Raw genomic sequence first — 25,270 nt, 5'->3', positions numbered from 1 at the left:
CAGCTCCTTTGACCTAAGCAGATTACAGTAGCTGCATGAAGGGCACGCGCGCAGCCAGCCCACCCTTTCAAGGAAGAGATTTGTATCCAAATCAGACACTAAGCTTCTCAGCCTTCTGCTTATTTACCTTGTCAGCAGGATGTGTGTCTCTGGGCGTTCCACAGACTCCTCCGGATCTGGGTAGAAACAAAAGGCTGTGTCAGTCCCTGCAAATGCGGGAATTTTTGCCATTAAAAGGAGCAGTTGTTAATAAGGGCCGGTGAGACCTGGGTTTCCTTGGTTTCCATGAGAGTTATTAGGTACCATAGAAATTGAATTGTCTCCCATGATGCTCTTAGGGGAGGGGGACGAGTGACAAAGCAGGCAGTTATGACTTGCAGTAAATCGTCCTTTTGAGAATGTAATACTCCTTGGGTTATCTCCGACATATTTTTACAATGTTCCTTACAGTGTGTTCGGCCACTGCTGTACAGTCTCTCAAACACTATTTTCCTCCTTTTTATTTAGATCCAAGTTTGGCAAAGCAAGGATATGAACAGTTCTGCAGGTGGGCTTCTCAGGGCGAGAGAAGCCATAAGGCATCCAATCAGGGTTTGGCCACCTGCAGCAAGGCCAATATGCCTTTCCACCAGATTTCTGTAATCCCAGCCCGCGAGACAGCCAGCAATGGGAGAAGTTCAATGGGCAGAAACAAAGAGAAGAACAAGGAAGAGGTAAGAGGAGGTTTGATTTGACACACTAAGAGCCCACACCAGCCAGCTCTTCTCTGTACTACAGGATACAGAGCGAGGGGCGGGGCAGCTGGTTCCCAGCTCTCCGTGTGGACTGGGGAACCAGGAGAAAATCATTTCGTGTGTGACTAAGGAGCTTATAAAATTTCACCTCTATTTCCTGAATGAAGCAACGAACCAAATTTATAAAGATACTCGCTGCTTGATAGACGTAAAACTTTTACCTCTTTCGCCAAACTCTACAGAATCTCCTTTCTCCTTTGTGCGGTACAACCAGGAGGTCCTGGCTTGGTTGCGGCCACGACTGTTGTCCATTTTTGGAATTATTGATAGTAATTCTGTTCGATGACCAGATGTAGGGTTTGAAAATAACTTTCTCCACAAAAAAACTTTCTTTGCAGCGGATCTTCCTGGGCAAAGAAAGCTCTCATATCTAATGCTTGAATTAGTGTTTGGGGATCTAGGGTCCTCCATTCCTTATGATTTGTGTATGGGATTTTTGATGTGATACCTGCTCATTTGCATTTCATTTTAGAAAGAATTGTTTAAAACTTAACACCGTCTACAATATTTATGATAACACATCCTCCTGGGCGGGGAGGGAGGAGGGGGCTAGCAGCCCTTTCTTTAAGGTTAAGCTGCTTGAAAAATCAGACCCAAGGAACTTATTTCAAAAGGGGTTTTTAAAGAAGAGTCACGGCATTGCATGAAATTATTATAGGTAGTCATGAGCCTAGTTCAGGTAGAATGCCAAGTGGGCAGAGGATGCTATACTGTCAGCACTTGGGAGGCTGAGGGTGAAAGTCTCTGAGTTCAAAGTTATCCTGCATTTCAGGAGGAAATGCTAATAAACATATGGAAAAAAAGAGGTACACATCCTACCTCCAGATAGCAGCAGATATTTATTATTATTATTATTATTATTATTATTATTATTATTATTATTATTATTATTATTATTATTATCATCATCATCATCATCACCATCATCATCATCATTATCATCATCATCACCATCATTTCCTCAAGGATAGTTGCTGAGAACAAAGGAGACAACAAACTCAAATAAAACAAAAAAGCACATAAAATGGGATTCCAGTGTTAGGAATAAAATAATCGTGATTATATCTTCAACAGCGAAGTCCATTTACAGTTGTAATATACAGTCTATAAAAGAAGCACTATAGGAAATAATTCGGAAAGAGGTATTCTCTAACCAACAGAGTGATTCTCTAAAAATCACTGAGGATTTTAGCAAGGAAAAGTATATATCTTCATAGAAAGAAGACCCGTCAAATGGAGCTGCAGGCACATCCCAAGCATCCCAATTTAAGGTCATAACCATGTTTCTTAAAAGTGGTGGACAACAATGCCTTCAAACACATTATTTATTACCATAGTTAGAAAAGTTCATACTGAATCACCAAAATGCCAGACAAAATAGCCAATTTCTTCTAGTGCATTTGACTTTCCCCAGACAGCCTCAGCTAAAGCATGCCAGAAAGTTAAACCACCTGTTCCAGAGTGGGCTAAGAGTATTTAAAAATGAAGATCAGAAAGCATTTTGAAAAGGAAATGATCAGAGAAAATGAAATTATAAAGAAAGATATTCCTAAGTGTTAGATTGAGAGGCTAATGTTTGGATTTCAAATGCATCTTGGTTCTCTCTAAAATGAAGTTAGAAGTCTCTGTTTAAAAGCATGTTTAAATCCTCTTTTGAATGTGGAGTACATAAATTGCTTCATTTGATGAACTAAATAGTTTTATTAAAGGGTCGCAAATGCCATTTAAGACGGATAATTTATGCAACCTCCATCCTGAACCTTAAAAAGTAAGATTATTATTGTAAAGTGATTTCTGCACGGTACAACAGTGGCTCCTGTTTATGGAGGGTAACAGGCCTCCCATGAACAGTTCCTGATTGTTGACAAATGAGGGGTATCCTTTAGGGTTCCTTGAACTCTTTCAACTGGCTTTAAATTTACCCCTGGAATCCATCTGCATATTAAATAACTGATATCTCAAAATTTGGGATTTTCTTAAATGTAAGTCAACTTAATCTTCCTTCTATAAAATACTCAGAGATTCTAGAATCTCTCATCAACTAACATTTAATTGTACATCAGAATTTTGGGTTTTTAAAAAAATTTTTTCGTCTTGTTACTGATGCTAGATTTTGCTTTTTTGTGGCAGAAAAAGATAAAATGAATATTAAAGTGGTTTGTTTGTTCAGTCTTACAGTTCAGCAGACCTGGATTCTTAAAACTAATTAACAGATAAATATTTAAAAATTCTAACTTCAACTTCTATAGTGAACCTATATTTTGATCGATGTTACATGACATAAAGTTCTAAGTTTTGTGTATTTGGTTAATAACACTAGGCCTACAAAACCAAAGTAATGTATTTCCAGTCTTAGCCAGGTTAGGATCAGGTGTGTATGAATGCTGTCATCTTCCAGAGACAACACCTCTAGGTTGCTGTGGTGTTTAAAAGTGAGTGCTATCACTGAATCCAAGAAGTTGTTTTCAAATAGGAGAAGAGGATTTGAAGTTGGGAAGGCATCAAAGGTATCCAGGACTTGGAGAAGGAAAGAGAGGGTGAATTGGATCAAGATGCATTGTATGAACGCACAGACTTCTCAAAGAGCAAATGAAAATGTAGTTTAAACAAAAATTATATATAATATTTAATAACCAATAAAACTGTTTGTAATGAGTAAAAAATTATAATTTAGGAGACCAGTATCTCACATTTGTATTCCAGGCACCTGATTTTCTTAGTACAACCAAGGTTAAATTAGCAAACTCAGCATGACTACCAGCACAGATCTTCTCTTATAAAATAGATACATATGAATTACAGAATCTTAGGCTCAATATAACACTGTTTGGGAAGCTTAATGGGTATACAGGCAAATATGTAAAAGTTAGCAGAAAAAAGTGTGTGTGTAAGATCCAGAGAGTGCTAGAAGTGAAGCCAATCAAGACTCCCTTAGCAGCCTATGATTAACAAGTGGCTTGCTTAGGAAATAATTTGTTTATGTCTTAATGAAACCAAGACCTTGGGGGACCCAGCAGGGAAGACACCTTGCTGAAGGAATAAGCATATCCAGACTTAGATTGCTTTGGTTGATATTAGAGCCTAATGCTTTAAGTTGCCTTTTGTTACATTGTCAGTAAACAACTTTGTTTCTCTCAAGCCATACTTTCTTTCTCATACTAAGTTTCTTTTTAAGTTTTATATTACTACCAGTTATTTCTTTACATTTTTCATGCATGAGTACAATATATTTTCATCATAATAATACTTTCTCCAGCTCCTACTGAGTCCCCTAAACAAATATATTCCTATAAATGTGACACTTATATTAATATAGATAAATTAAATATAAATAATGTATTTATATGTATAAATTATATATATATATTATATATTATATATTATATATATTATATGTTATATTCTAGTATGTGTTGACCATATGAATGCATATAAGTAGGCCTGACCACTTGGGCTTGGAGTCATATGGGTATGGGCAACCTATCAGTGGCTCAACCTTGAACTGATAAAAACTGATTCTCTGTCTCTCAGAAGCCAACTGTTTGTAGCTCTTCTTAGGGTCAGATCTTTTGAACCCTTTCCCCTTCGTACTGGAATGTTTACCACTGTGGTTGTGTTCAGGCAACCATACTGTCAAGAATTTATGGGTACAGCATCTATGTCATGCCCAGAACATATGTTTTGCATCAGTCTTCCTGGTCCTCTGATTCTTAACATCTTTTGACGCCCTCTTAAATTCTAATTAACTAACATCATAAATCTGCCCTCTACTATCCCATGTTTTTAAACAATGCTAGTGAATTTCATTAGTTAAATGTTTAGCTAAAACTTCCTTCTCTATATCTAGGGTTTACAATGATTTATAAACTTTAGTATTTATTGGTATATAGCAAAGCTTTAGGATAGTTTCCTTATAACTCATAACTCTCTGAGACTTATAAATTCATATTCCTAGGTCTCAGTGTGACAGATATAGATGCTCAGCATGGTCACACTGAGGCTACTACTCCCTGAAACACTGTCTCTTCATGCTCACACACCCCTTAGAACAAGAATTATTAGGGTATTGCTACCTGGTGTCTCATTTATATATGGTTTGTGTGGTCAAATAAATTATAAAGCTCACAAGCTGCAACTAGTATTTATTTCATGAAAATTTAGAAAATCTGGTAAATACCGTAAGCAGTAAGTTGCAATGCATAGTAGACTTTAGTAGTGAAGACTGGGATGATAGCACTATTAGAATTAGAGGCTTTATCAAATAGAATCTTAAAATTTGTTATTCCTTCAAGTTTAGCCTTTGTTTAAAAATGTATTGCCCCTCTTGAAAGTAAATCTACATTTCTACTAGGTTTCACGTAAAATTAAGTCCTTTTTTTTTTTGCTATTACTCCTATTATCTTTTATAGGCTTGGTTTCCTTATCACTTGACTAAGTACAAATATTTGAGAGGCTGCCTGCTATAGAAAAAAAGGTTTCATTATCACAATAGTTGATAGAAGTCTGCCACCAATCATACTATAAAGCTGCTTTGGGGTGATTTATAAAGGAACTGGATGGTCAAAACTGATGGGGGCTTTTCCCTAAGTGTTGGCTTCGGCCACACCCACACGGTGTGCATGTGATTGGCTATTCAAAAGCTATGCTGAGAATGAAGAGTGTTATTTTTGGTCCTGTACAATTCCTAACATGTTACATAATGGGCAGGATGGCAAAGACAGAAACCTTGATTCCCTCTTCCTGATCACCTACCCCATAATAATGAAAAAAACAAAACAAAACAAAACAAAACAAAACAGTTTTCCCTCAGTTGCATGCAGTGGAAGAAAACGACAGATGAAGTTGAACAGTAGGAGAGCTAATCTCAAGGATCAGTTGTGCTGCTCTGAAGAGAACACGTTGTGCTTTCCTCTGGGTGTCCAGGCCATGTTTCTACTAAAAGGCCAGTACAGCTCAGCAGGACTACAGGAAGTAGTGAAGACTCACCTTCATTGGGCATATGATGATTTTGATATGCTTCATCCGTCACCATAGTAACAACAGAAGCTAGAAAGGAAGTCTTAAACCTTTCTCAAAGCGGAGATTTAGGATGAAGCTGGATAAATTTAAACCAATCATTATATTCCAATATATTTCTGTGGCATCTGGTTTAGTCATGGATATATCTGACTACCACCCACTAAAAGAATGACAAACATTGAACTTTTAATGACTGCGTGTAAAGGAGGTCTTGTGTTTAAAACTTACGTGACCCCAAAAATTGACCCCACCAGAGAACTCCTACAGCTGATAAACAAGGTCAGCAAAGTGGCTGGATACAAAATTAACTCAAACAAATCAGTAGCCTTCCTATACTCAAAGGACAAACATGTGGAGAAAGAAATTAGGGAAAAGGTACCCTTCACAATCATCCCAAAAACTATGAAATACCTTGGTGTGACTCTAACTAAGCAAGTGAAGGACCTGTATGACAAGAACTTCAAACCTCTAAAAAAAGAAATTGAGGAGAATCTCAGAAAATGGAAAGATCTCCCATGCTCATGGATTAGAAAAATCAACATCTTAAAAATGGCCATCCTACCAAAAGCAATCTACATCAAAATTCCAACCCAGTTCTTCATGGAACTGGAAAGATCAATGTACAATTTCATATGGAATAACAAAAGACCTAGAATAGCTAAATCCATCCTCAACAACAAAAAAACATCTACGGGAATCACTATCACTGACCTCAAGCTATATTACAAGGCAATTGTGCTGAAAACTGCATGGTACTGGCACAGAAATAGGCATGTGGATCAATGGAATAGAATAGAAGATCCAGAAATGAGCCCTCATGTAAATGGTCACCTGATTTTTGACAAAGGAGCAGTAAACATTCAATGGAAAAAGGACAGCCTATTCAACAAATGGTGCTGGTCCAACTGGCACTCAGCATGCAGAAGAATGAAAATAGACCCTTTCTTATCTCCTTTAACAAAGCTCAAGTGTAAGTGGATCAAAGATCTCCACATTAAACGAGATACACTGAAACTATTAGATGAGAAAATAGGGAAAACCTTAGAACACATAGACACAAGAGAAAATTTCCTGAACAAAACACTAATGGCTCAAGATCTAAGGTCAAAGATTAACAAATGGGACTTAATGAGATTGCAAAGTTTCTGTAAGGCTAAGGACATTGTCAAGAAAACAAAATGGCAACCAACAGAATGGGAAAAGATCTTTACCAACACCACATCAGATAGAGGCCTAATATCCAAGGTGTACAAGGAACTCAAAAAGCTAGACACCAGAGAATCAAATAACCCTATTAAAAAATGGGGTACAGAGCTAAACAAAACATTTTCAATTGAGGAACACCGAATGGCCGAGAAACATCTGAGGAAGTGCTTGACATCCTTAGCCATCAGGGAAATGCAAAGCAAAACAACCCTGAGATTCCACCTCACACCAGTCAGATTGGCCAAGATCCAAAACTCAGATGACAGCAGATGCTGGCGAGGCTGCGGAGAATGAGGAACACTTCACCACTGTTGGTGGGGTTGCAAACTAATACAACCACTCTGAAAATCAGTCTGGCGATACCTCAGAAAATTGTACATAGTACTACCTGAAGACCCAGCTATTCCACTTCTGGGCATATACCCCAGAGACACTTTAATACACAACAAAGATATATGCACCACAATGTTCATAGCGGCTCTATTTATAATAGCCAGAAGCTGGAAGGAACCCAGATGTCCTTCAGAAGATGAATGAATACAAAAATTGTGGTACATTTACTCAATGGATTACTACTCAGCCACCAGAAACAATGACTTAACCAAATTCTTAAGAAAATGGCTGCATCTAGAGAAGATCATCCTGAGTGAGATAACCCAGTCACAAAAGAACAGACATAATATGCAGTCACTGATAGTGGGATGCTAACCCCAGAGGCTTGCACTCCCCCAGAAACAACTCACAGACTGTATGAAGTCTAAGAAATAAAGAAAACAAAACAAAACAAAAAAAAATATTTAGAAAACAAGAAAACTTTAACTATTTCCATGTTACAGTTTGTTTTACATGTACTTTAGCTCATTGTAACTATTAAGTTTTCAAGGCATACAATCAAACCTTGAAAAAAATCAAGTACTGACTAAAAAATATATTCATATAGTTTTATGTAAAAATTATGTTAAAATCTGAAAAAAAGTACTGAAAAAAATGTATAATTTTAAGCAAAAATGTTTAAAATCTGTACATTTATCTTTGTTTTGAAAATAAAGTTGTTTTAAACAAAAACAAAAAAAACAAAAATAAAAGAAAAACATTTAAACATTTTTTGCATAAATGTATACAAATAAAAAAAAAAACTTACTTCTCTTTTTGAATAGACTTGTTCTCTTGTTATCCGATGTCCCGTGTGCAGAACTCAGCACTGAGTCTGGATGTTGTGAGGAAGTCCAAGGGGAGAGTTAAGTGCTAACGTTAAAGGGAATGAGAAAGCGAGCAACAGGAAATGGGGGAAAGGAGAGGTGAGGATTTTCTGTGTTATATCACTTGAGCAAGTGGTTCCCTGAAAATGACCCTTGTTCCAAACTACCATTCTCTGGGAATGATTCAACTATATCCTTCATTAGCATCAGTTTTGAAAGTTGGTTTGTGTTACTTGCTTACAACACAAAGGACTCTGAACAATACTTTGCTGAACTGCAATTACAGTCATTTCCTGCTTTGTAACTCACAGGGTGACTGACTTCTGAGTTTCCTAATAGCTGGCATCTGGCTGAAATTTTCCCAAGCATTAACTGATAAGTGGTGTAAGCTGAGAGCATCTTTAACAGGAGAGTTCGGGTTAACGTTCTGTTTTAACTAAATGGAATACATCTTCTGCAGGTGTGAGCGTGACGCTGTAGAGGGAGATGGCCAAGGAGTAGCGAGGCTAATTCATTTTCACATTCCTCTAGATGAACACTCTCCACCTCTATCCTACTTTAAATTGAGTATTAGAGTCCCAAGTGATTAGAATGAATCCTACTGTGTATGCTAATAGTGTTAGAATACTTTTTATATGATAAAAGCAACCAATTTTCGTATTATCATTTGCTTTCAGCAATAAAATTAGCATAATGCACACTGGTTTAAAACAGATGTTCTTGGCAATTGCATTAATAACGAAGATTGGATAACATTTTATTGACTGTCAAATGAGAATGATTAGTTATTATTGACATACCCTGGTCAGTAGTTATGTCATCTCAACTGGCAGGTGGGTCGCTCAGACACTTCCCTAGTATGAGTCTTAAAAAGTCTGAGGACAAAGCATCAGCCAACTAAATGAGATATCAAGTGGTCACCGTGTGAAAGGTTGTCGAACAAAAATCTTTAATCAGAAGAGTCTTGACACCTGGGAAGAGCAGGTGCAGCTGCTGCTATGGATGTTTTATTAATAAGAATTTGAAGAACCTGCTGATTAGATAACATTCACCACAGTTCTTTTCGACACAAAGAAAGCACAAACAATGCCAATCTAGATTTACAATCCTTTCATTGAGATGCCAGTGATGAGGAGGGACCTAGTCTCAGAATTGCCTTCCCACAGCTTATGCATTGGAATAGCACACTGAGCTGCTTGCCAGCCTTCATAACCTCCAGGTGAGGATGAAGTAGGACATATATCCTGATCCCCATTCTTCTCCCTGTCTCTGCATCCTGGTAAATAACTGAGAAAGGCGAAACAGGAGGATGGGACTGCTGATAAGGCTTTGCTCTTTGGGAAGTTAAAGCAGACTGAAGAAAAGGACCAAGTACTCCTGGATGCTGGGTGACAATCCTCTCATTTTTCTCTTTGATTGTTCCATTCATCAAATTCTGCAAACCTGTAACAAAAGCAAGAATGACAACAGCAGTGGATTCTCTTCAGCCAGTCAGCACAAATGAATGCACTCTTTTTGAAAAAAAAAAAGGAAAGGAAGAAAGAATGAAAGAAAAGAAAGAAGGAAGGAAGAAAGAAAAAAGAAACAAAGAAAGAAGGAAGGAAGGAAGAGAAAGAAAGAAAGAGAGAAAGAAAGAAAGAAAGAAAAAGAAAGAAAGAAAGAAAGAAAGAAAGAAAGAAGGAAAGAAAAAAGAAAGAAAAGCAACAGTCTTCATGACTGTCTGGTTTTGATATCAAAATGAACAAAGAGAATTATTTAGGGGGAATCTGGCATCCGGAAGCCATTGTGTAGCAATATTGCAGGGCTCTGAATGTGAGGCAACCGTGAGATTCAGAGAGCAAACATTAGCACCTGAGGCCCCAGCTATGTGCTTACACATATTTAAAGTCTCTACAGGAATAATTTTTTTTACCTGATTATCTAAAGAGGTCTATGCCAGGACAAAATCGTTGTGATGGTGGGTGGCTCTCAAAGCTCAGGGTTGAAGAAGTTCGTATAAGCTTAGGTCTGTAACATAGTTTTACTTTCTATCTTTATTCAAGATTAATCATCATGAGTATAAATAATATCTTTTAGAAATTCTGTTATGATATTACAACATGTAAACTATTTGAACTCCAGCAGGAAGTCTTGTTAGGGCCCTCAGATGTTCATAATCCTTATTAATACCAGTCAAATTAGAGTTCCTTCGTGATTTGTAAGACGCCATCTCTGTTATTGTTAGCTATGTGCTGACTGAAAGCCTTATCTTTCGCTGTCATTGTTACTGATCATATGACTCAGGAATTTTGCTGAGGAGCCCAAAGAGAGTTGGGCTGAGCACCTTCATGCTCATGTACATGATTGCATGTGCAGAAAGGCAAGAGGGTGAAACAATTAAAAAAAACTCTCCTAGATGAAGAGGAATGACCTGCAAAACTTCTGCATATCTCTAGGCCTCTGTTTTCACAGATTTAATAGTGACAAATATGAAGACTACATTATAAAAATAAGAAAAGTATACTATGTAGATGACTCAAGGAAAAAACTCATGACATGAGTTTGATCACTGGAACCCATGGGGAAAGCCATTATTCTTTTACTTCTACATCTGCATCATAGCAAATACACATTTGGATGCACACACATTCAAAAGTAATAAATAATCACTTTAAATACAAGCACGAAAGCTAAACTTAGTTGCTATTTCTAAAGAACTGAGAGGCCACACTTTGAAAAACCAAATGATTAATTTTTGGGGGAGAAAGAATTGCATTTTGTTCTTTCATTTGACTACATTTTATTCACATTTTACTTTATTCATAATAAATAATGACCTATTAATTAATATTTTCTACTTTGATAAAGAAATGTTTAAGACTAAATGGTTCTTTATTTTGTGATGATTTTAATGAAATAATAAATGACCTCTGATTGAGAAGACCATGTATAATTGATTAGTAAAAGGAAATCTGTTCTTATGGCTTTTCTTTCCTGACTTGACATCATCCTCATACCTGCAGAACCGAAATTTTCTATAAATGAGAACATTCATAGACAAGGATACTATCATTTACTTCAGCTGCATGTACCTATTTCAAAATGTTCTTTACTTATAATAACATTGCTCATCTCTAGTCCTGCTTTATAAACATCTACCTTTAATTCTGAGCTACCTTTAATTGTGGAAATCCTAGAATTGACCTGCTCCTGAACATGGATAAGTGTTAGAAGCTAATCATTACTTTTTTCTCTGATTGTATTTGTCAAGCACATTCTTGACAATGAGCATTCATGAGTTATCTCTCTGACTTCCTAAAACAAGTGCGTCCAGGGAAACTGGAGCTTTTTGGTGATTCTGACAATAGTAATATTTTGATTTTTATTGTATATTTCAAATGTTAATAATTTTCTCATGTTACTCTAGTTAGAAACTACAGAGCTTATGATGTGCACTCTGAGACAGAGAAATTTTAATCCAGCAACATGGCTGTTCTGGAAAAGGATCACCTTCTAGATCTGCGTCATCTCCCTGGAAAGCAGACATGCTCTGGCTTATAGGATAATCTGACTGAAATACAAATGCCCCCTTAGTATACACTTTTAATCCTAAACTATGAAAGTAAGGTTAGTTTATGGAAGGAAGCTGTCATGTTTGAAAGTAATATCTAATAGAGGAGCAAACAAAGTGACAAATAAAATATTTGACAGAATGAGGCAGAAGGAGGATATGCCCAACTCTCATGAGAGCAGACAGAAAAAAAAAAAAAATGTAAGAGAACAGCATTCAAGAAAGGGAGCGGTTTCACAGAAATAGGTTGCAGGTGAAGACAGACTGAGCCAGAGAGTGAAAAGGAGCCAGAAGATTAGAACAGACTGTCAGAAGCAGAGTCCAGTTTGAATCAGTCAGATTGGAAGGAGACTGGGTCGAAGAGATGAGTTGAACCAGCCATTCAGAGTCCATAAAGAGCTAGAAAGGGTAAGTTTATTCAACAGTAAGCCTCCAATACAACATTTACAGTCGGCAAATAAATGTTACATGTACATTCTACTTTCTGTCCTTTTGTGTGATGACAAACAGCCATTGTTTAAACAATATGTTACTTTCAGTTGTGATAGTTTGATCAAAACTTAATCTCTTGAAAGAGAAACATTAAAATATTCATAAATTATTCAGGTAGAAAATCCAGAAAGTTGACAAGAGGTTACATAACTGTGTTTGACTTTGATATCTAGTTGTGACTTGTTACTTGGGAAATGGTTTAAGTGCTACAGATGCTGTGTTTAAAATGTAAATTTCAATGCTGAACACATACACTGAAATGTTTAAAGACAGGGATTCAAATTCAAAAGCAAGCACGTGATCATTTCCGTGTCTTTTTATCCTCAGAGTAAGAAACATTATCGTACTGAGATTCTAACAAGAGACCAAAGATTCAAAGTGTGAATTCTACAACAACAATCAAAGCAAATCAGTAGCCCCATTGGTTCCTGTAGCACCACCCTCAGGATCGTGCCAGTATCACCTAGTTAAATGTTGGTCAAAGAAACTCCATCTCATATAGACTCAGATAGAAAGGGATAGAAAACACATTTTGATGGATATTGTGAAAATAACTTGTTTTATAAATAAAGTGCTTCTAATCACTTCATCACAGACTTGGTTAAAACTGACCCCTCTTCCTTCAAATTCCAAAAACACATGTTATTTTCTTTAAGGCCTCTGAATTGTACTTTCCACATTCCCACCAACTGAAATCCAGGATCTAGTCATCTAAACTTACCATTGCTCCTGCTAGAACAATCTTTGCAATATATTCCAGTAGGTTCCCTCTATCTGAAGACTTCCTCTAAAGTATCAACAAATGCTCTTAGTTCTTTACTCTGCCTTATAGACCTCCCTTTCATTTATATTTTGATATAATAACCTGTTTATTAAACATGAATCCCACCCAAGTTTTCTTCCTATTCAAAAATGTAACGAGTTCAGTGATGTCTTTTCATTTTGAACTGACACTATCTCTTGCTTTCTAGTGTTAGATATTTAATCTACTTTTAGTTTTATCAACGTATAATATATTTCATACCTATAGATCACTGTAAGATGATCCTTTTCCTACTTTGACTTTCTTTGAACCTGCTAAAATTTCTCAGACTACAATTGTTTAACAAAGGTGAGATCTCAGTATAGTGTTGTTAAGATTCTTGTAACACTGTAAGCTCTTTGAATGATTTTGTAAGATATAATCACTATCCTTTCTAATCCTTTCATCTGTTTGTATATGTGCATTGTGCATATATACATTTGCGTGTGTGTGTGTGTGTGAGTGTGTGTGTGTGTGTGTGCGCACGTGTGCATGTGTTTAGAGATAAACACTGTTTTATTTGGATTTTGAGACAAGACCTAGGCTCCAGTTCCTATCTGATGACTATCAGAGACTGTGGTGGTTTGAATGAGAACAAACCCTTTTAGACTTACATGTTTTATAGCTTATCACCGGGGAAGAGAATTGCTTGAGAAGGATTAGGAGGTGTGGCCTTACTGAAGGAAGCCTGTCACTATGAGGGAGCTTTGAGGTTTCAAAAGCCCATGTCAGCCATATGGGGCAGGATGTAAAGTTCTCAGCTACTGGTCCAGACCATACCTATCTTCTTGCCACAATAATCATAGGCTAAACCTCTAAATCTCTAAGCAAGCCCCGAATTAAATGTTCTCCTATAAATTGTCTTAGTGATCTCTTCACAGAAATAGAACAGTAACTAAGACATCTGTCTAGCAATCTTTGCCATTTTAATGGTGGGATTAGAAAAGCACACAAACACACCCACTTATTTCATCTGGATTCTAGGGATTTCACTCAGATTCTTGCGCTTACACACCAAGCATTTTAAAGTAAGCTGCCTTCCCAGCTTTCTAAATACTGCTTATGGTTTTGTGTATTTATTCCTATGAGCTCATCTTAAAACTTGAGATGCTTACCACATTTAAGATTCTTCAGCTTGGAGAAATTGAAGAAGGTGAATAATTTAATTTGTATGCCTAGCAAGAATAGGCTTCCACATGCATTGTGTTTGAAAACTTAAGCTTTCTCTCAGGTTTTCTCTCCATTTGTATTTTATCCTATGCAATCCTTTAGATAAAAATCCTAGGCTATTTTAACTGTGACAAGTGATTTTTGACACATTTTTACCACTGATAATGGATAAAACTTTGTTCAGCTCTCACAATTTCTTCTCTTAAATTCTCTCAACTTTATCAACCATCTTTTGATGTCCTTTTAATTCCTGTAGTTGTCTTTCAGATCTTTGTTAGGTATTAGAGCAATTATAGATTAACATGTATTTTTAATCATTTAAAAATGGGCTTGTATGATTTTAAGGTGTGAAGTCCCAAAATGTGCAATTGGCAAAATAGATATATGAAAGATCCAAACCAAGTATGAGTTCAGTCTTAGAACCGCTATGCTTGTGACCCAAGATAGGCCCAGTCCTTGTTTTATTTTATATTTTATTTTACTTACTTTTTTATTATATTGTAGAGAACTAAATGTGTTATCTTGGGCATCAAAGCAAGAAGCATTTGCTGTCACTCAGGCTTCCTGTTTTATTCAAATCCTCAAATGACTAGGTTAGGACCACCTGTAATAGGAGGAGTGGACAGGAAAATAATATGCTATACTCATTTTACTACCACTTTAGTTCTCTCATGTCAAAATGGGGATACCCACAGAGAGCAAGCTGGCCCAGCACCCAGGCATGCAGTCACTCAGGCATGGTGGTAATAGGATCTACATTCACACAGGTTCCTTCAGTATCTGCATGTGGTCTTACCCCAAATCAAGAAACACATGCTGGGTTTTACAGCACCATCATATTTTTTGCTACTGTACATTTCTGTTATAATTATTTGTTGTTTTGTAAGAGAAATGAGGAATCCTATGTTTATGATTTCAGCATGAGAGTAATAAAGGAATGACAGAATCAAAGATATTATGTCTGTTCCTTGTAGATGTGGCCCCTGTACAGAAATTCTCAGTCATTTGATTGTTTGTTCCTCTACATAGTACAGTGTTTAGAGAAAAAGCCAGTGACAGGACTGTAATATATATATATATATATATATATATATATATATATATACATATATATATATATATATATAATATATATACATATATATATATATAATATATACATATATATATATATATATACACACATGTGTGTGTGTTTGTTTTGTGTCACATGACTTCCCCACAACATGGTTACATTAGAGTAAAAATATTAGGGTAAAAATAACTACTTCATAAAATTCTGGATTTCACAGATAGGTGTTGTAATAATCAAAGCTGTGTTAGTTACTTTTCTACTGATGTGAACAAATGCATGGCAAGAAGCAACTTAAAGGAGGTTTATAGTTTTATACAATCTATCATGCTATAGTGGAAAGATGAGGCAGATGGTCACACTGCCTACAGTAATTAAAATATAAAACATGAAGTGAGGCTAGTCTAAAAAACTTCAATGTCTACTCCCCAGCAACCCTATTGAACTTCTGGTGCACTAATACCTCCAAGGGGTACTGCACCCTCAAAACACAACACCACAGGTTGTGGCCCCAGTGTCCTGAGCCTATGGCAACATTTTATATTTAAGCTGCAATCAAGGCTGAGCTGCATCAGCCCCTATGATCATCTCTTAAAAGTATAGAGCTTTCACCATTGGCTAAAATAGCAACAAGGCTACCATATCAAAGGAGAAGGGTATAGATACACCCTCCTGAAGAAAGTAATAATAAATAGTTTAGGATCATTTTCAGGTTACCAGATGTAGGTTCTTTCATTTTCTAGGTCAGGAAGTTTAGTTCTAACAATCTGTGATACTGTTTCTAAAGATACCCAATAGCAGGCAAAACCATGCTGTAAGCCAAAGGGCATGTTCAAAGCCACAATATTACCCTACTTTCCTTCAAATGTGCTGTTCAGATATTTCAGCATCCTAGAGCTGCTGAAGGAAAATTAACTTTAAATTAAAGTTATTTATCTATTCGGCACACACACACACACACACACACACACACACAGACACACACACACGCACGCACACACACACACACACACACACACACACACACACATATATATATATATATTTCCCAATAAGAACAAGACTTTGGGGTGAAGACATCATGGAACAAGAGAGACATCTCTTGTTTCTCACAAAATGTAGGATTTGTATTATCTTTGTACAAATACTTACTTGCTGTTTTCACCACTATGTCCTTGATTTTGTAATGCTAAAATTTATTGTTTACATTGGTCACTTGTGTGATATGGTGCATTCATTTCAACAATCACTCTATTGTGTAGTTATCACTCAAAATTGAAGCTCTTGGACTCTCTCTCTGTCTCTCTCTGTCTCTCTCTGTCTTTCTCTCTCTCTCACTCTTTCTCATAAAACTTGATTTTGAGAGTAGCAGACTATACAAGATGATGCAAACATCCTTAAAAAGTACTTTTTCATTATGAATGGACTTCCTCTTTTCTTACAAACCAGAAAACTATTTAGTGGACCTTCCTATGGAGCACAGATAACAGCAAGAAGCTAATTGGGACCCACTGGTGATGTTTTTATGAATGGACTCCACTAAGATTATTTAAACATAATATAGACCTAAATAACCACCTCTGAAATTATGAAGTTTTTGAGCACAGATTATTATGACATAATAGAAACTAATACATAGTCTCCCTTAAGTATATGTTGATGATTTGTGTTCTAGAGCTGACTTTCTACTCAGTAAATTTGTGCAGCTGGCCTTTTATGCTTTGCTCCAATACTATATTTGAAAAAAATCTGACAGTCTATTTTAATACCATATTTACATATCGAAATCATTTTTGCCATTCACTGATTAGTTAATTTCAGTTGCTAATTTGACTTCACAATTCTAAGAGTTGCACTGATCACAAAAAAAAAAAAAAAAAGATTCTTCTAAATTGAGCCTTTTGAGATTTCTATATCTCATGAAAAGCTTAACACTTAAGACACCGTAGTACAAAGACTGTCATATAAAGACTTCTAGCCCATCAGCTCACAGTGAACTTTGATTTTAAAGATTAAATTATCTCAAATGCAATCTGGAACACTTTAGGCAGCGATCTTTACTTGGGCTCACTCATGGTTCTCTATTTTATCTATGATTTTAATAGACACACAAAAAGCCTTGCTTATTGTTTTAATTTCTCTTCTGGTTTTATTGCAATGAAAGAATCAATTTAAAAGAAGACAACATTTTGGCCTATGGTTTCAGAGGTTCTGCTTCAGTTGTGTCTGTTGTGGTGCCTCATATGCTGAGGAGGAAGTGGGAATGAAGAAGAGCTCTTCCTATCATGCCATCCCCTTGATAGCTTAAACTTTCTTAGCTTTGATTCATCTCTGCTGCCCCTTATTGGATATTGCAACCTGTATTTGGAGGTATTCCCCACTCAGTAGTATCTAAAAAGCCATCACAGACAAATTATGAAGAAATAATTAATAGTAACCTTTTGGTTGTTTTTTTCAGTCGAATTAAATTGGCAATCAAGGTTAAGCATCAACTTTCTTTAGAATGCAGTATTGAATTTAGAAAGTCTCCATAGAGATACACGGCATCACAAAGAGATCAAATCTATGTAGCTCCTTGGCCTCTAAACTTCGTAGCACAGTAATGTATTTTACCTTGGAGCCCCTTAAATATTTGGGTCAAGAATATGGGTTATGAAAATATGGCTCAGTGGTGGACATCTTGTGCTGTTTTCACAGAGGACACAAATTCAATTCCCAGCATCTACGTTGAGTGGCTTACAAACAGCACCTACTCCTGCCCCAGAGGTTTCTGAGGCTTCCAACCTCTGTAAACGACTGTACGTGTCCCCACTGAGACATTTACACATACATAAAACTAAAAAAATAACAACCAATAACCTGTGATACACCTTTATTTGCCAAATTCTCTATTTTCCTGGGCTTTTATTTACATTTCTAATATTCTCCTTTTTACTTCCCTGCCCTGGGTATCAGACCACCCATTTGGCCTCACGTCTTACAAGTGTGAACCTCAGACCTGCCCGCTTTCTTTTGTTCATTACCATTGACAGTCTCTTCCATTGTAAAAAAAATCACTAATAGAGCCAAAGTAACTGGCAAATCTAACCCAATGAACTTGAACTAGTTGGCTGCAAAGCACTCTAGTTTAACTATATGCAACAGCGCTATCTCCTTGCTAGACAGTGGATTTTTATGAACAATAACCACACTTTTTCTTTACTTCATGGCACAGTAAAACATTTGTTTCCAGAAGATTAGAAACAGTTTTCATTGATATGCATGCTCATCTTCCATGTTCTTCACAAAGACGATTCTCCCCATCTGCCAGTTTATCTGAAGTAATGTTGCCACGTCCTACACCTTTCCTTAGCTTTCCTTTCCTTATTATTAAGGATCACTACTTGAAGTCACTACAGTGTCAGGCAGGGTTGTTAGAAGGAACACAAGAGGTAGAATGTGCAATGTCTTACAAAAGCGGAATTCCTCAGTTGGCTTCCTTGATAGGGGCAGTGTGTATTCCAGCTCTCTAGCTGCTCGGGCTAGGCATTTGGATGCTTCCGAAATCCCAGGCTTCTTCTAAAGGCTTGTCAGTTTCCTGGAGAGTGGCTGGCATGCAATCTACACGGGAAATTTAAAGCAATTGAACTGTGATGTCAGTGGAAGGTGGCATCAACAGTGACAGATGTGCTTGCTCAGGAAGAAGTAAAATAAGGCAACAAGACTGCTATTTCCCTCGATTCCTTCATATATCACAAGGTGTCACAGATTTTCAGCATGGGTCATCTCTCTCCCAGCTCTCTAGAATTTCCCTAGATAAATGCCCAGACGTCAGTGTGTTGGGTGATTCTAAACCCTGCAACATGACAGTAAATTCCACCCATTTTGTGCAAATATGCCTAAAAAGAACTGCTTCTCAAGAAAACATTTTTTTTTTCTCTGTTAAATCTATATAGGCCAGAGTACTTTTCCTTCATGGAAACTCATCAGTGAATATTTGGAAAGTGAGGAGAGATCTGATTGGGAAATCCTTGCGCTCCAGTCTGGACTATTCTTGCCAAGAGTCTTGTGTTTAGTTTTAATGCCTGCAATTTAAAAACACAATTTTCAAACTGAAGTATGTTATACAATGAAAGGAAAGTTGAACGAGATGATTAAATTATATCATTTCCTTAGAAAATGGTTTTAGAAGCATTTACTGGTATTTTGTAGGGCAGGGAGGTTATATATTAAAGTATATTTCTCTTAGTGAGGGATGAAGAAGGGAGAAAGGGGGAGGGAGAGGCAGGAGAGAAGATGTATTATGAAGCACTAAATATATCACCTAGAATCAAAAGAAATTGAGGGGTGGAGCTTAATGATATCTATCTTAAACTCAGCCAGACAGATCAAAGTAGAGTGGCCCTGTAGGATATCCATTTCTAGGAATTTCTGGCTAAGCTAGGTGGGAGGATTCAAGTGGAGAGGGAGTCACCTCAAACAGCACATGAAAACCTACTATAAACGCTTTCTAAAGCATGCATACATATAGAAGGAAATTTAAATGGACTCACTATGGAATAGAAGAGACAATGCTTCAACTAGACATGTCACCAAGTAAAATTCCTCCAGTGTCAGGAATGGGTTATATCATCAGTTAAATGTATATCAACATCCCCTTTCCCAATGTAATAGGCTATTGCTAAAGACAGCACTGCTTTGTTCGGTAAAAGGCAATTTTCTTCCATTTCAGTTCATTTCATGATTTTCTCATATACTAATCCACTCTTCTGTTTCCCATGCTTCCACTGTCACAGCCAACATTATTTGCATAAATATTTATCTATATGGTTGAACATTCTTTTATGAGAGTCAATGACCTAGTCAATATTCTCTCCAGGTGGTCTGAGTGGCCCAAGACCTATGTTGTAAATTTTGCTTTAATTTCCTCTATTAGGTAAGATGAAAGCTGTTTCCAAACTGGGCAAATATACAGCTGAGCTGAGCCTGAAGCATTTCTTTCTCTGTTCTAACTCTGCCTAGGCTTAGAGGCTTCTAGTCTAATCAAATCTACCAACCTGACTGACCCAATCTGGTTTCTCTCACTGAATTGTTCTGTTTAGACTTATACTAACTTTGGCAATATGTTCTTATCTTCTGGAAAATTTTTATTTTAAGTATCATTCTATCTTCTTCTGTGTTAGCTTGTTCTTTCTGCAACCCATCTATGTAAAACTAACCCAGTAAATCTCTGTCTCTTTCTCTCTGCCTCTTTCTCTGTCTGTGTCTGTCTGTCTGTCTCTCTCTCTCTTTCCCTTCATCCATCCCTTTCTCCCTCCTTCCTCTTCCTTTGTGTGTGTGTGTGTGTGTGTGTGTGTGTGTGTGTGTGTCTTTATTTCTTTCTCTGCTCTTAACTAGTCTTGCTTTCTTGTGCTTTTCTTGGGTGACTTGGGTATATATTATCTCTGACTCATTCTGTTAAATCTTTCTCTAATTTGTCAATTTATCTGCCCTGAAAATAGACGTCACATTCTAACATGGCTGCTTCCTTCTACAAACTAACTATATCTTCATTTTATGAATTAAGGATGTGTCTTAAGGGCATTTCTGTATTCCAGCAAGATTGTACTCTAATCAGGTGTGTCTGCATTTCAGCTAGATCATATATACACCTAGAAGATCTTTGGATGCAATCCCTTGGGCAGAGCCGTGTTGCTGGATTAAAATTCTTCTACACTATGGGGCCAGAAATAAAATATAATTGAAAATGTATTGTTATTTTTTCTTAATGCAGGACACTGCTCAATCATTCTTTATTAAATGATGTAAAAATGATTCTTCATAATATATGTTTTCCAAACAATAGAATACTTTTGAACTATACATTTTTCCTAAGATTTGTCTTTGACAGTTTCATAGATATATTATTACTTTTTCCTGTTACCCTCTCTTATCTTTGAAACTCCTCTATAACACTACCCCACCTCAGTCCTTTCATGAACTTGGGTTTGCTTTGGGAGCCATTTCATTTAATCAGGGTCATCTGTTGTGTGACTACTTGATTGGAACTATCAATTGGGATCCTACTGGGTGGCACAATTAGAAGCAGTGACTCACCTCTCCTTGAACCTGTCAGTAGCAAATGATTCAGTAATGAGTTTCTTCACTATCTGTTCATCATTATTGATGGCCCTATTTTTGTACAGATTTAGTCCAGGGATCTATGGCTGCTGTGCTTTTATGGTTGAAATTCCTGCATCTTGCCCAGAGATGCCATTTTAGATCTTTTATCCCTATCTTCTTTCACATACATTAATTTTGACACACCTTACCTATAATGTTTTCTAAGTCTTAGAGAGGATTCCCTAAATCTCATGTTTATGGCTGAACACTCATCTGCCTTTTATTTTCAGTGGCTTGTGCATTCACCACTATTCAAAAGAAGAAGGAAAAAACTTCCTAGGCAGGGATGAGAATAGCAGTTTTCTATGACTTCTCCATGATGCTTTTTGAAAACCAACTTTTCAGTACAAGACATTAATTCCTTCCGATAGCAGGCCTAAAGTCCAATCAGAAAGCAGGTGGCAAACATCCTAACTGTAGTGACACTATTGTACAGGTGTGCACATCTTAGCTGGTAGGTTGATCTGTTAGTTCATAGGACTTAAATCTCTCCATAAAGCTCCGAAACTTTTATAGTATCTTCAGGGGATTGGCAAGCTGGCTGTCAAATCAGTCCTAGCTCAATTTCTCTGAATCATGATACCAGCATGTGTGGCCTCTTTAACAAAACATTCTTATTGTCTAGTTCTGTTGGGCAAGAGCTAAACCTGGCAGGAGATGATATAATTTGGGGGTTTTGTCAGACATCTCTGGAAAGCATCAGGCATCCTACTTCAGACTAGGAGCTTTATGGTTTAAAAAAACCACCATCGTTAGGAAGAGAGCTTTTCCAATTGAACTGGCTATATCCTTTAAAACCTGTTTATATGTATCCTAAAGCATGTATTACATATGAAAGATGTTAGTAGTTTAAGTAACATCATTTCCTATCTAAGTCCACATTTCTAATCTACATATTTTGTTGAATTACACATTCATTAATTAATAAACTACACTCCACCAATTTAAAAAAAAAAAAAAAAAAAACTGAATCAAAGGAACATATTGCCCATGGCATATATTTCTGCTTCGTGTCATTTATTTTGATCTGTTCTCCAGCAGACGGACTGCAGCATATGCTACATATATCACCAGATAAATAATAGAAGGATGAACTCACAGTCTAAGAGAAATAATTTTTGCCTTTGCACTAAGTCTAATTTAATTTTCTGTAAAAGCAGAAGCCGTGTTAAAATAAATATTACCACGGTCCTGTCATGTACCAACTTTATTGGCAAGAATCGATATCCCTAAGAGCATATTTTCTCCCTGAAATATATCACCACACTGACAGAGTTCTCTCTGGACACATCTGAGAACATCATCATTCTAACAGAAATTTGCCTTAACTTAAGGAAAAAATGCTAGATGGAACACACAGAGCTTCATGATGTTGCTCTTATGGTTTTCTTACTTGAAATGGTACTCTTAAATATTGAGCTTAGCACAAATATGAATATGCAAATGAGGGTACCAGCTGTGCATGTGAAGAGGAGGAATGTGCTCTTCTCTCACTGGCAGCATGTGAGCTACATTCCCTTTTCAGAAATGCCTACCATCTCATTCTTCTTAAGAAAAGCACATAAGCTTTCTAGAGCGTATCACAGAATGATCTCCTATGAGTCTATTTCAAAATAACCACATAAGAAAACTTCCAAAGACTATCTTTGGCTATCTGCATGGCAACACTACTTGTTCTTGCTAGCCCCAAAAGCTAGGATATAATCTAGGACCTCCAAGGCCTCTGGAACCACACTGATATTCTTCCCTGCCTTTTTAGGCCAAGGCACAATTAAGCTGACTCTCCTCATTAATGCACACTGGCTAGACAGATAATTTTAATAATTAATTTCTAGCCCAAGAATCCTACTATTTTTTGTTGCGTATTATTTTTCCAAGCTGCCTGTGCTTTAGAGTCCTAAGTTGGATGGGGGTCAGATGGAAGAGGCATACGGTGAAGGAGGGGATAATTGCCAAGTATTAGGCTATGGCCGGATATATATAGCCCATGCTTGTCTCACATGAGGATAGAATTTTGTACTCAACTTTAAAGGAAGCTCGCAAGATATAGGAAAGCAGAACTTATTTCTTCAGTGCTCAGCATAGCAATGACTCAGCAAATGTGCCTCCTTGAGACGGTCCTTCTCAAGAATGCTCTTGGCATAAGTAACATGAAATAATGCTTGAAGTATTGTTTGATGATAGTAATGGATGGAAATCTCCCCCATTTATTTGAATTGTGGGAAAATACTTAATGGTACTTACTTGTTTACAGCAGTTGGTAAATTAAACCTTTAAACCCTGACTCCACAAATGTCCCAGATAGACATTTGAGTCTAAATTTTTTTGTTATATTTATTTATTTTCTTCTAATTATATAATAGTATGTTAAATAGGCTATTGTAAAGGAACCATTTTCATCCAGAAAAAAAATCCAGGACTTCTTACTAAGGAAACACTACAGCTACTGAGTTTTCTTAATAATTGGTTGAAAGGCATTGGGAAACATTCATAGACACTTCCTATAAATGCTTTATTATTGATATCTCATTGACTAACCATAAAATTGAACAAAAAAGTAGATTACTTGAATAGTAATTTTTCTGACATATACAGAGCAACAATAAAAAGAATGGATGATCTGATTGTCAACCAGGAAGATATTTTTAGATTAGACTAAGTTTGAATTGAAAGAGCTTTATGTAAAACGATGGAAGCTTGATAATGTGAATGGGTCTCCAATGATTGAACAGCCTACCCACAACAAACAGACTAGCAAAGCCAGATGAGAGAGATTTACCTGGAGCTTGCCTTTAAAGTTTCTCTACAATACTCTTTAGTGTAGAGCCTGCAGCAGAATTTCAATGTGTCAGAACCCTAACTCATGTAAGCTAATGTTTCTAAGTCTTCCTCATAGCAAAAGATAGATATAGAGCTAGGCACAGATGCAGGTTTATAGAAAGGTTGTTGGTAAGATAAATAGACCCATTCTGTTCTGTTCCTTTGATAAGTTTGAGTAATGCAGCAATAAAATTTTTTGATAGTCTTCCTGGTTTTTTTTGTTTCTTTGTTTTGTTTTGGTTTTGGTTTTGTTTTTCAATCTCTAGAGTTACTAGGGCTCGAGAAAGAATCCCGGGACTGGAAAGAGTGAGAAGAGAAAAGCCATTTATTAGTGCAGACTATCCACTGCTTCTCTTATGTCTTTAAAGAAGCATGTGTACAAATTGATGGTCTGATTGGCTCTCCTTCAACCCTTTCTAAAAGAACAATGATCACAGGAATCATTCTGCCAGTAATATGCAGCATTCATCACAGATCATTCACTTCTCTATTTTACTTATTTATTTATTAAAATATTTTCTTATAGACATTCTAAATTTTGAGCATTCCCAGAGTTCTTCACCCCATCCCCCTGCTTTTGAAAGGGTGTTCCCACAGACACCAGATACCTACTCCAACCACAACCCAAGTTCAGCATTCACATTTCCTAGCACATTAAGTTTCTACAGGATTAGGTACATCCTCTTCCACTGAGGCCACACAAGGCAGTCCAATGCTACGTATGTGCCATGGGTCAGAGACCAGCCCATGTATACTCTGCTTGGTGACTTAGTCTTCATGATCTCAGAGGAATCTGGGTTAGTTGATACTGTTGTTCTTCCTGTGGGGTTTCTATGCCCTTCAGCTCCTTCAGTCCTTCTCTTAACTCCTCCATAGGGGTCTCCAACCTCAGTCCAATGATAGGCTGTAAGTATCTATATCTGTCTCAGTCTCTCTTCTCTTAAAGGCTGGTAGAGGCTCTCAGAGAAGACATATGCTAGGCTTCTCTTGTCTGTAAGCTCAATT

The 25,270-nt window shown here is 36.8% G+C and overlaps 1 protein-coding gene across 5 annotated transcripts in view; it reads left to right on the top strand.

Annotated features, from left to right (window-relative positions):
• Positions 1-617: 617 nt before the first annotated feature.
• The window catches only part of MARCHF1 (membrane associated ring-CH-type finger 1), a gene marked incomplete at its 5' end in the record, with an annotated part of 479,472 nt that continues 454,819 nt past the window's right edge, over positions 618-25,270 (top strand). For all 5 annotated transcript variants that reach the window (XM_080929124.1, XM_080929123.1, XM_080929120.1 and 2 more), the window contains one exon: positions 618-713. In XM_080929124.1, coding sequence (XP_080785250.1) covers positions 618-713 — 96 coding nt within the window. The remainder of the gene's footprint in view (positions 714-25,270) is intronic.

Source organism: Micromys minutus (assembly GCF_963924665.1).
Source record: "Micromys minutus genome assembly, chromosome: 14".
NCBI classification, from domain to species: domain Eukaryota; kingdom Metazoa; phylum Chordata; class Mammalia; order Rodentia; family Muridae; genus Micromys; species Micromys minutus.
The sequence above is the reverse complement of the archived record's forward strand: the minus strand, read 5'-3'. Positions and strand labels throughout refer to the sequence as shown.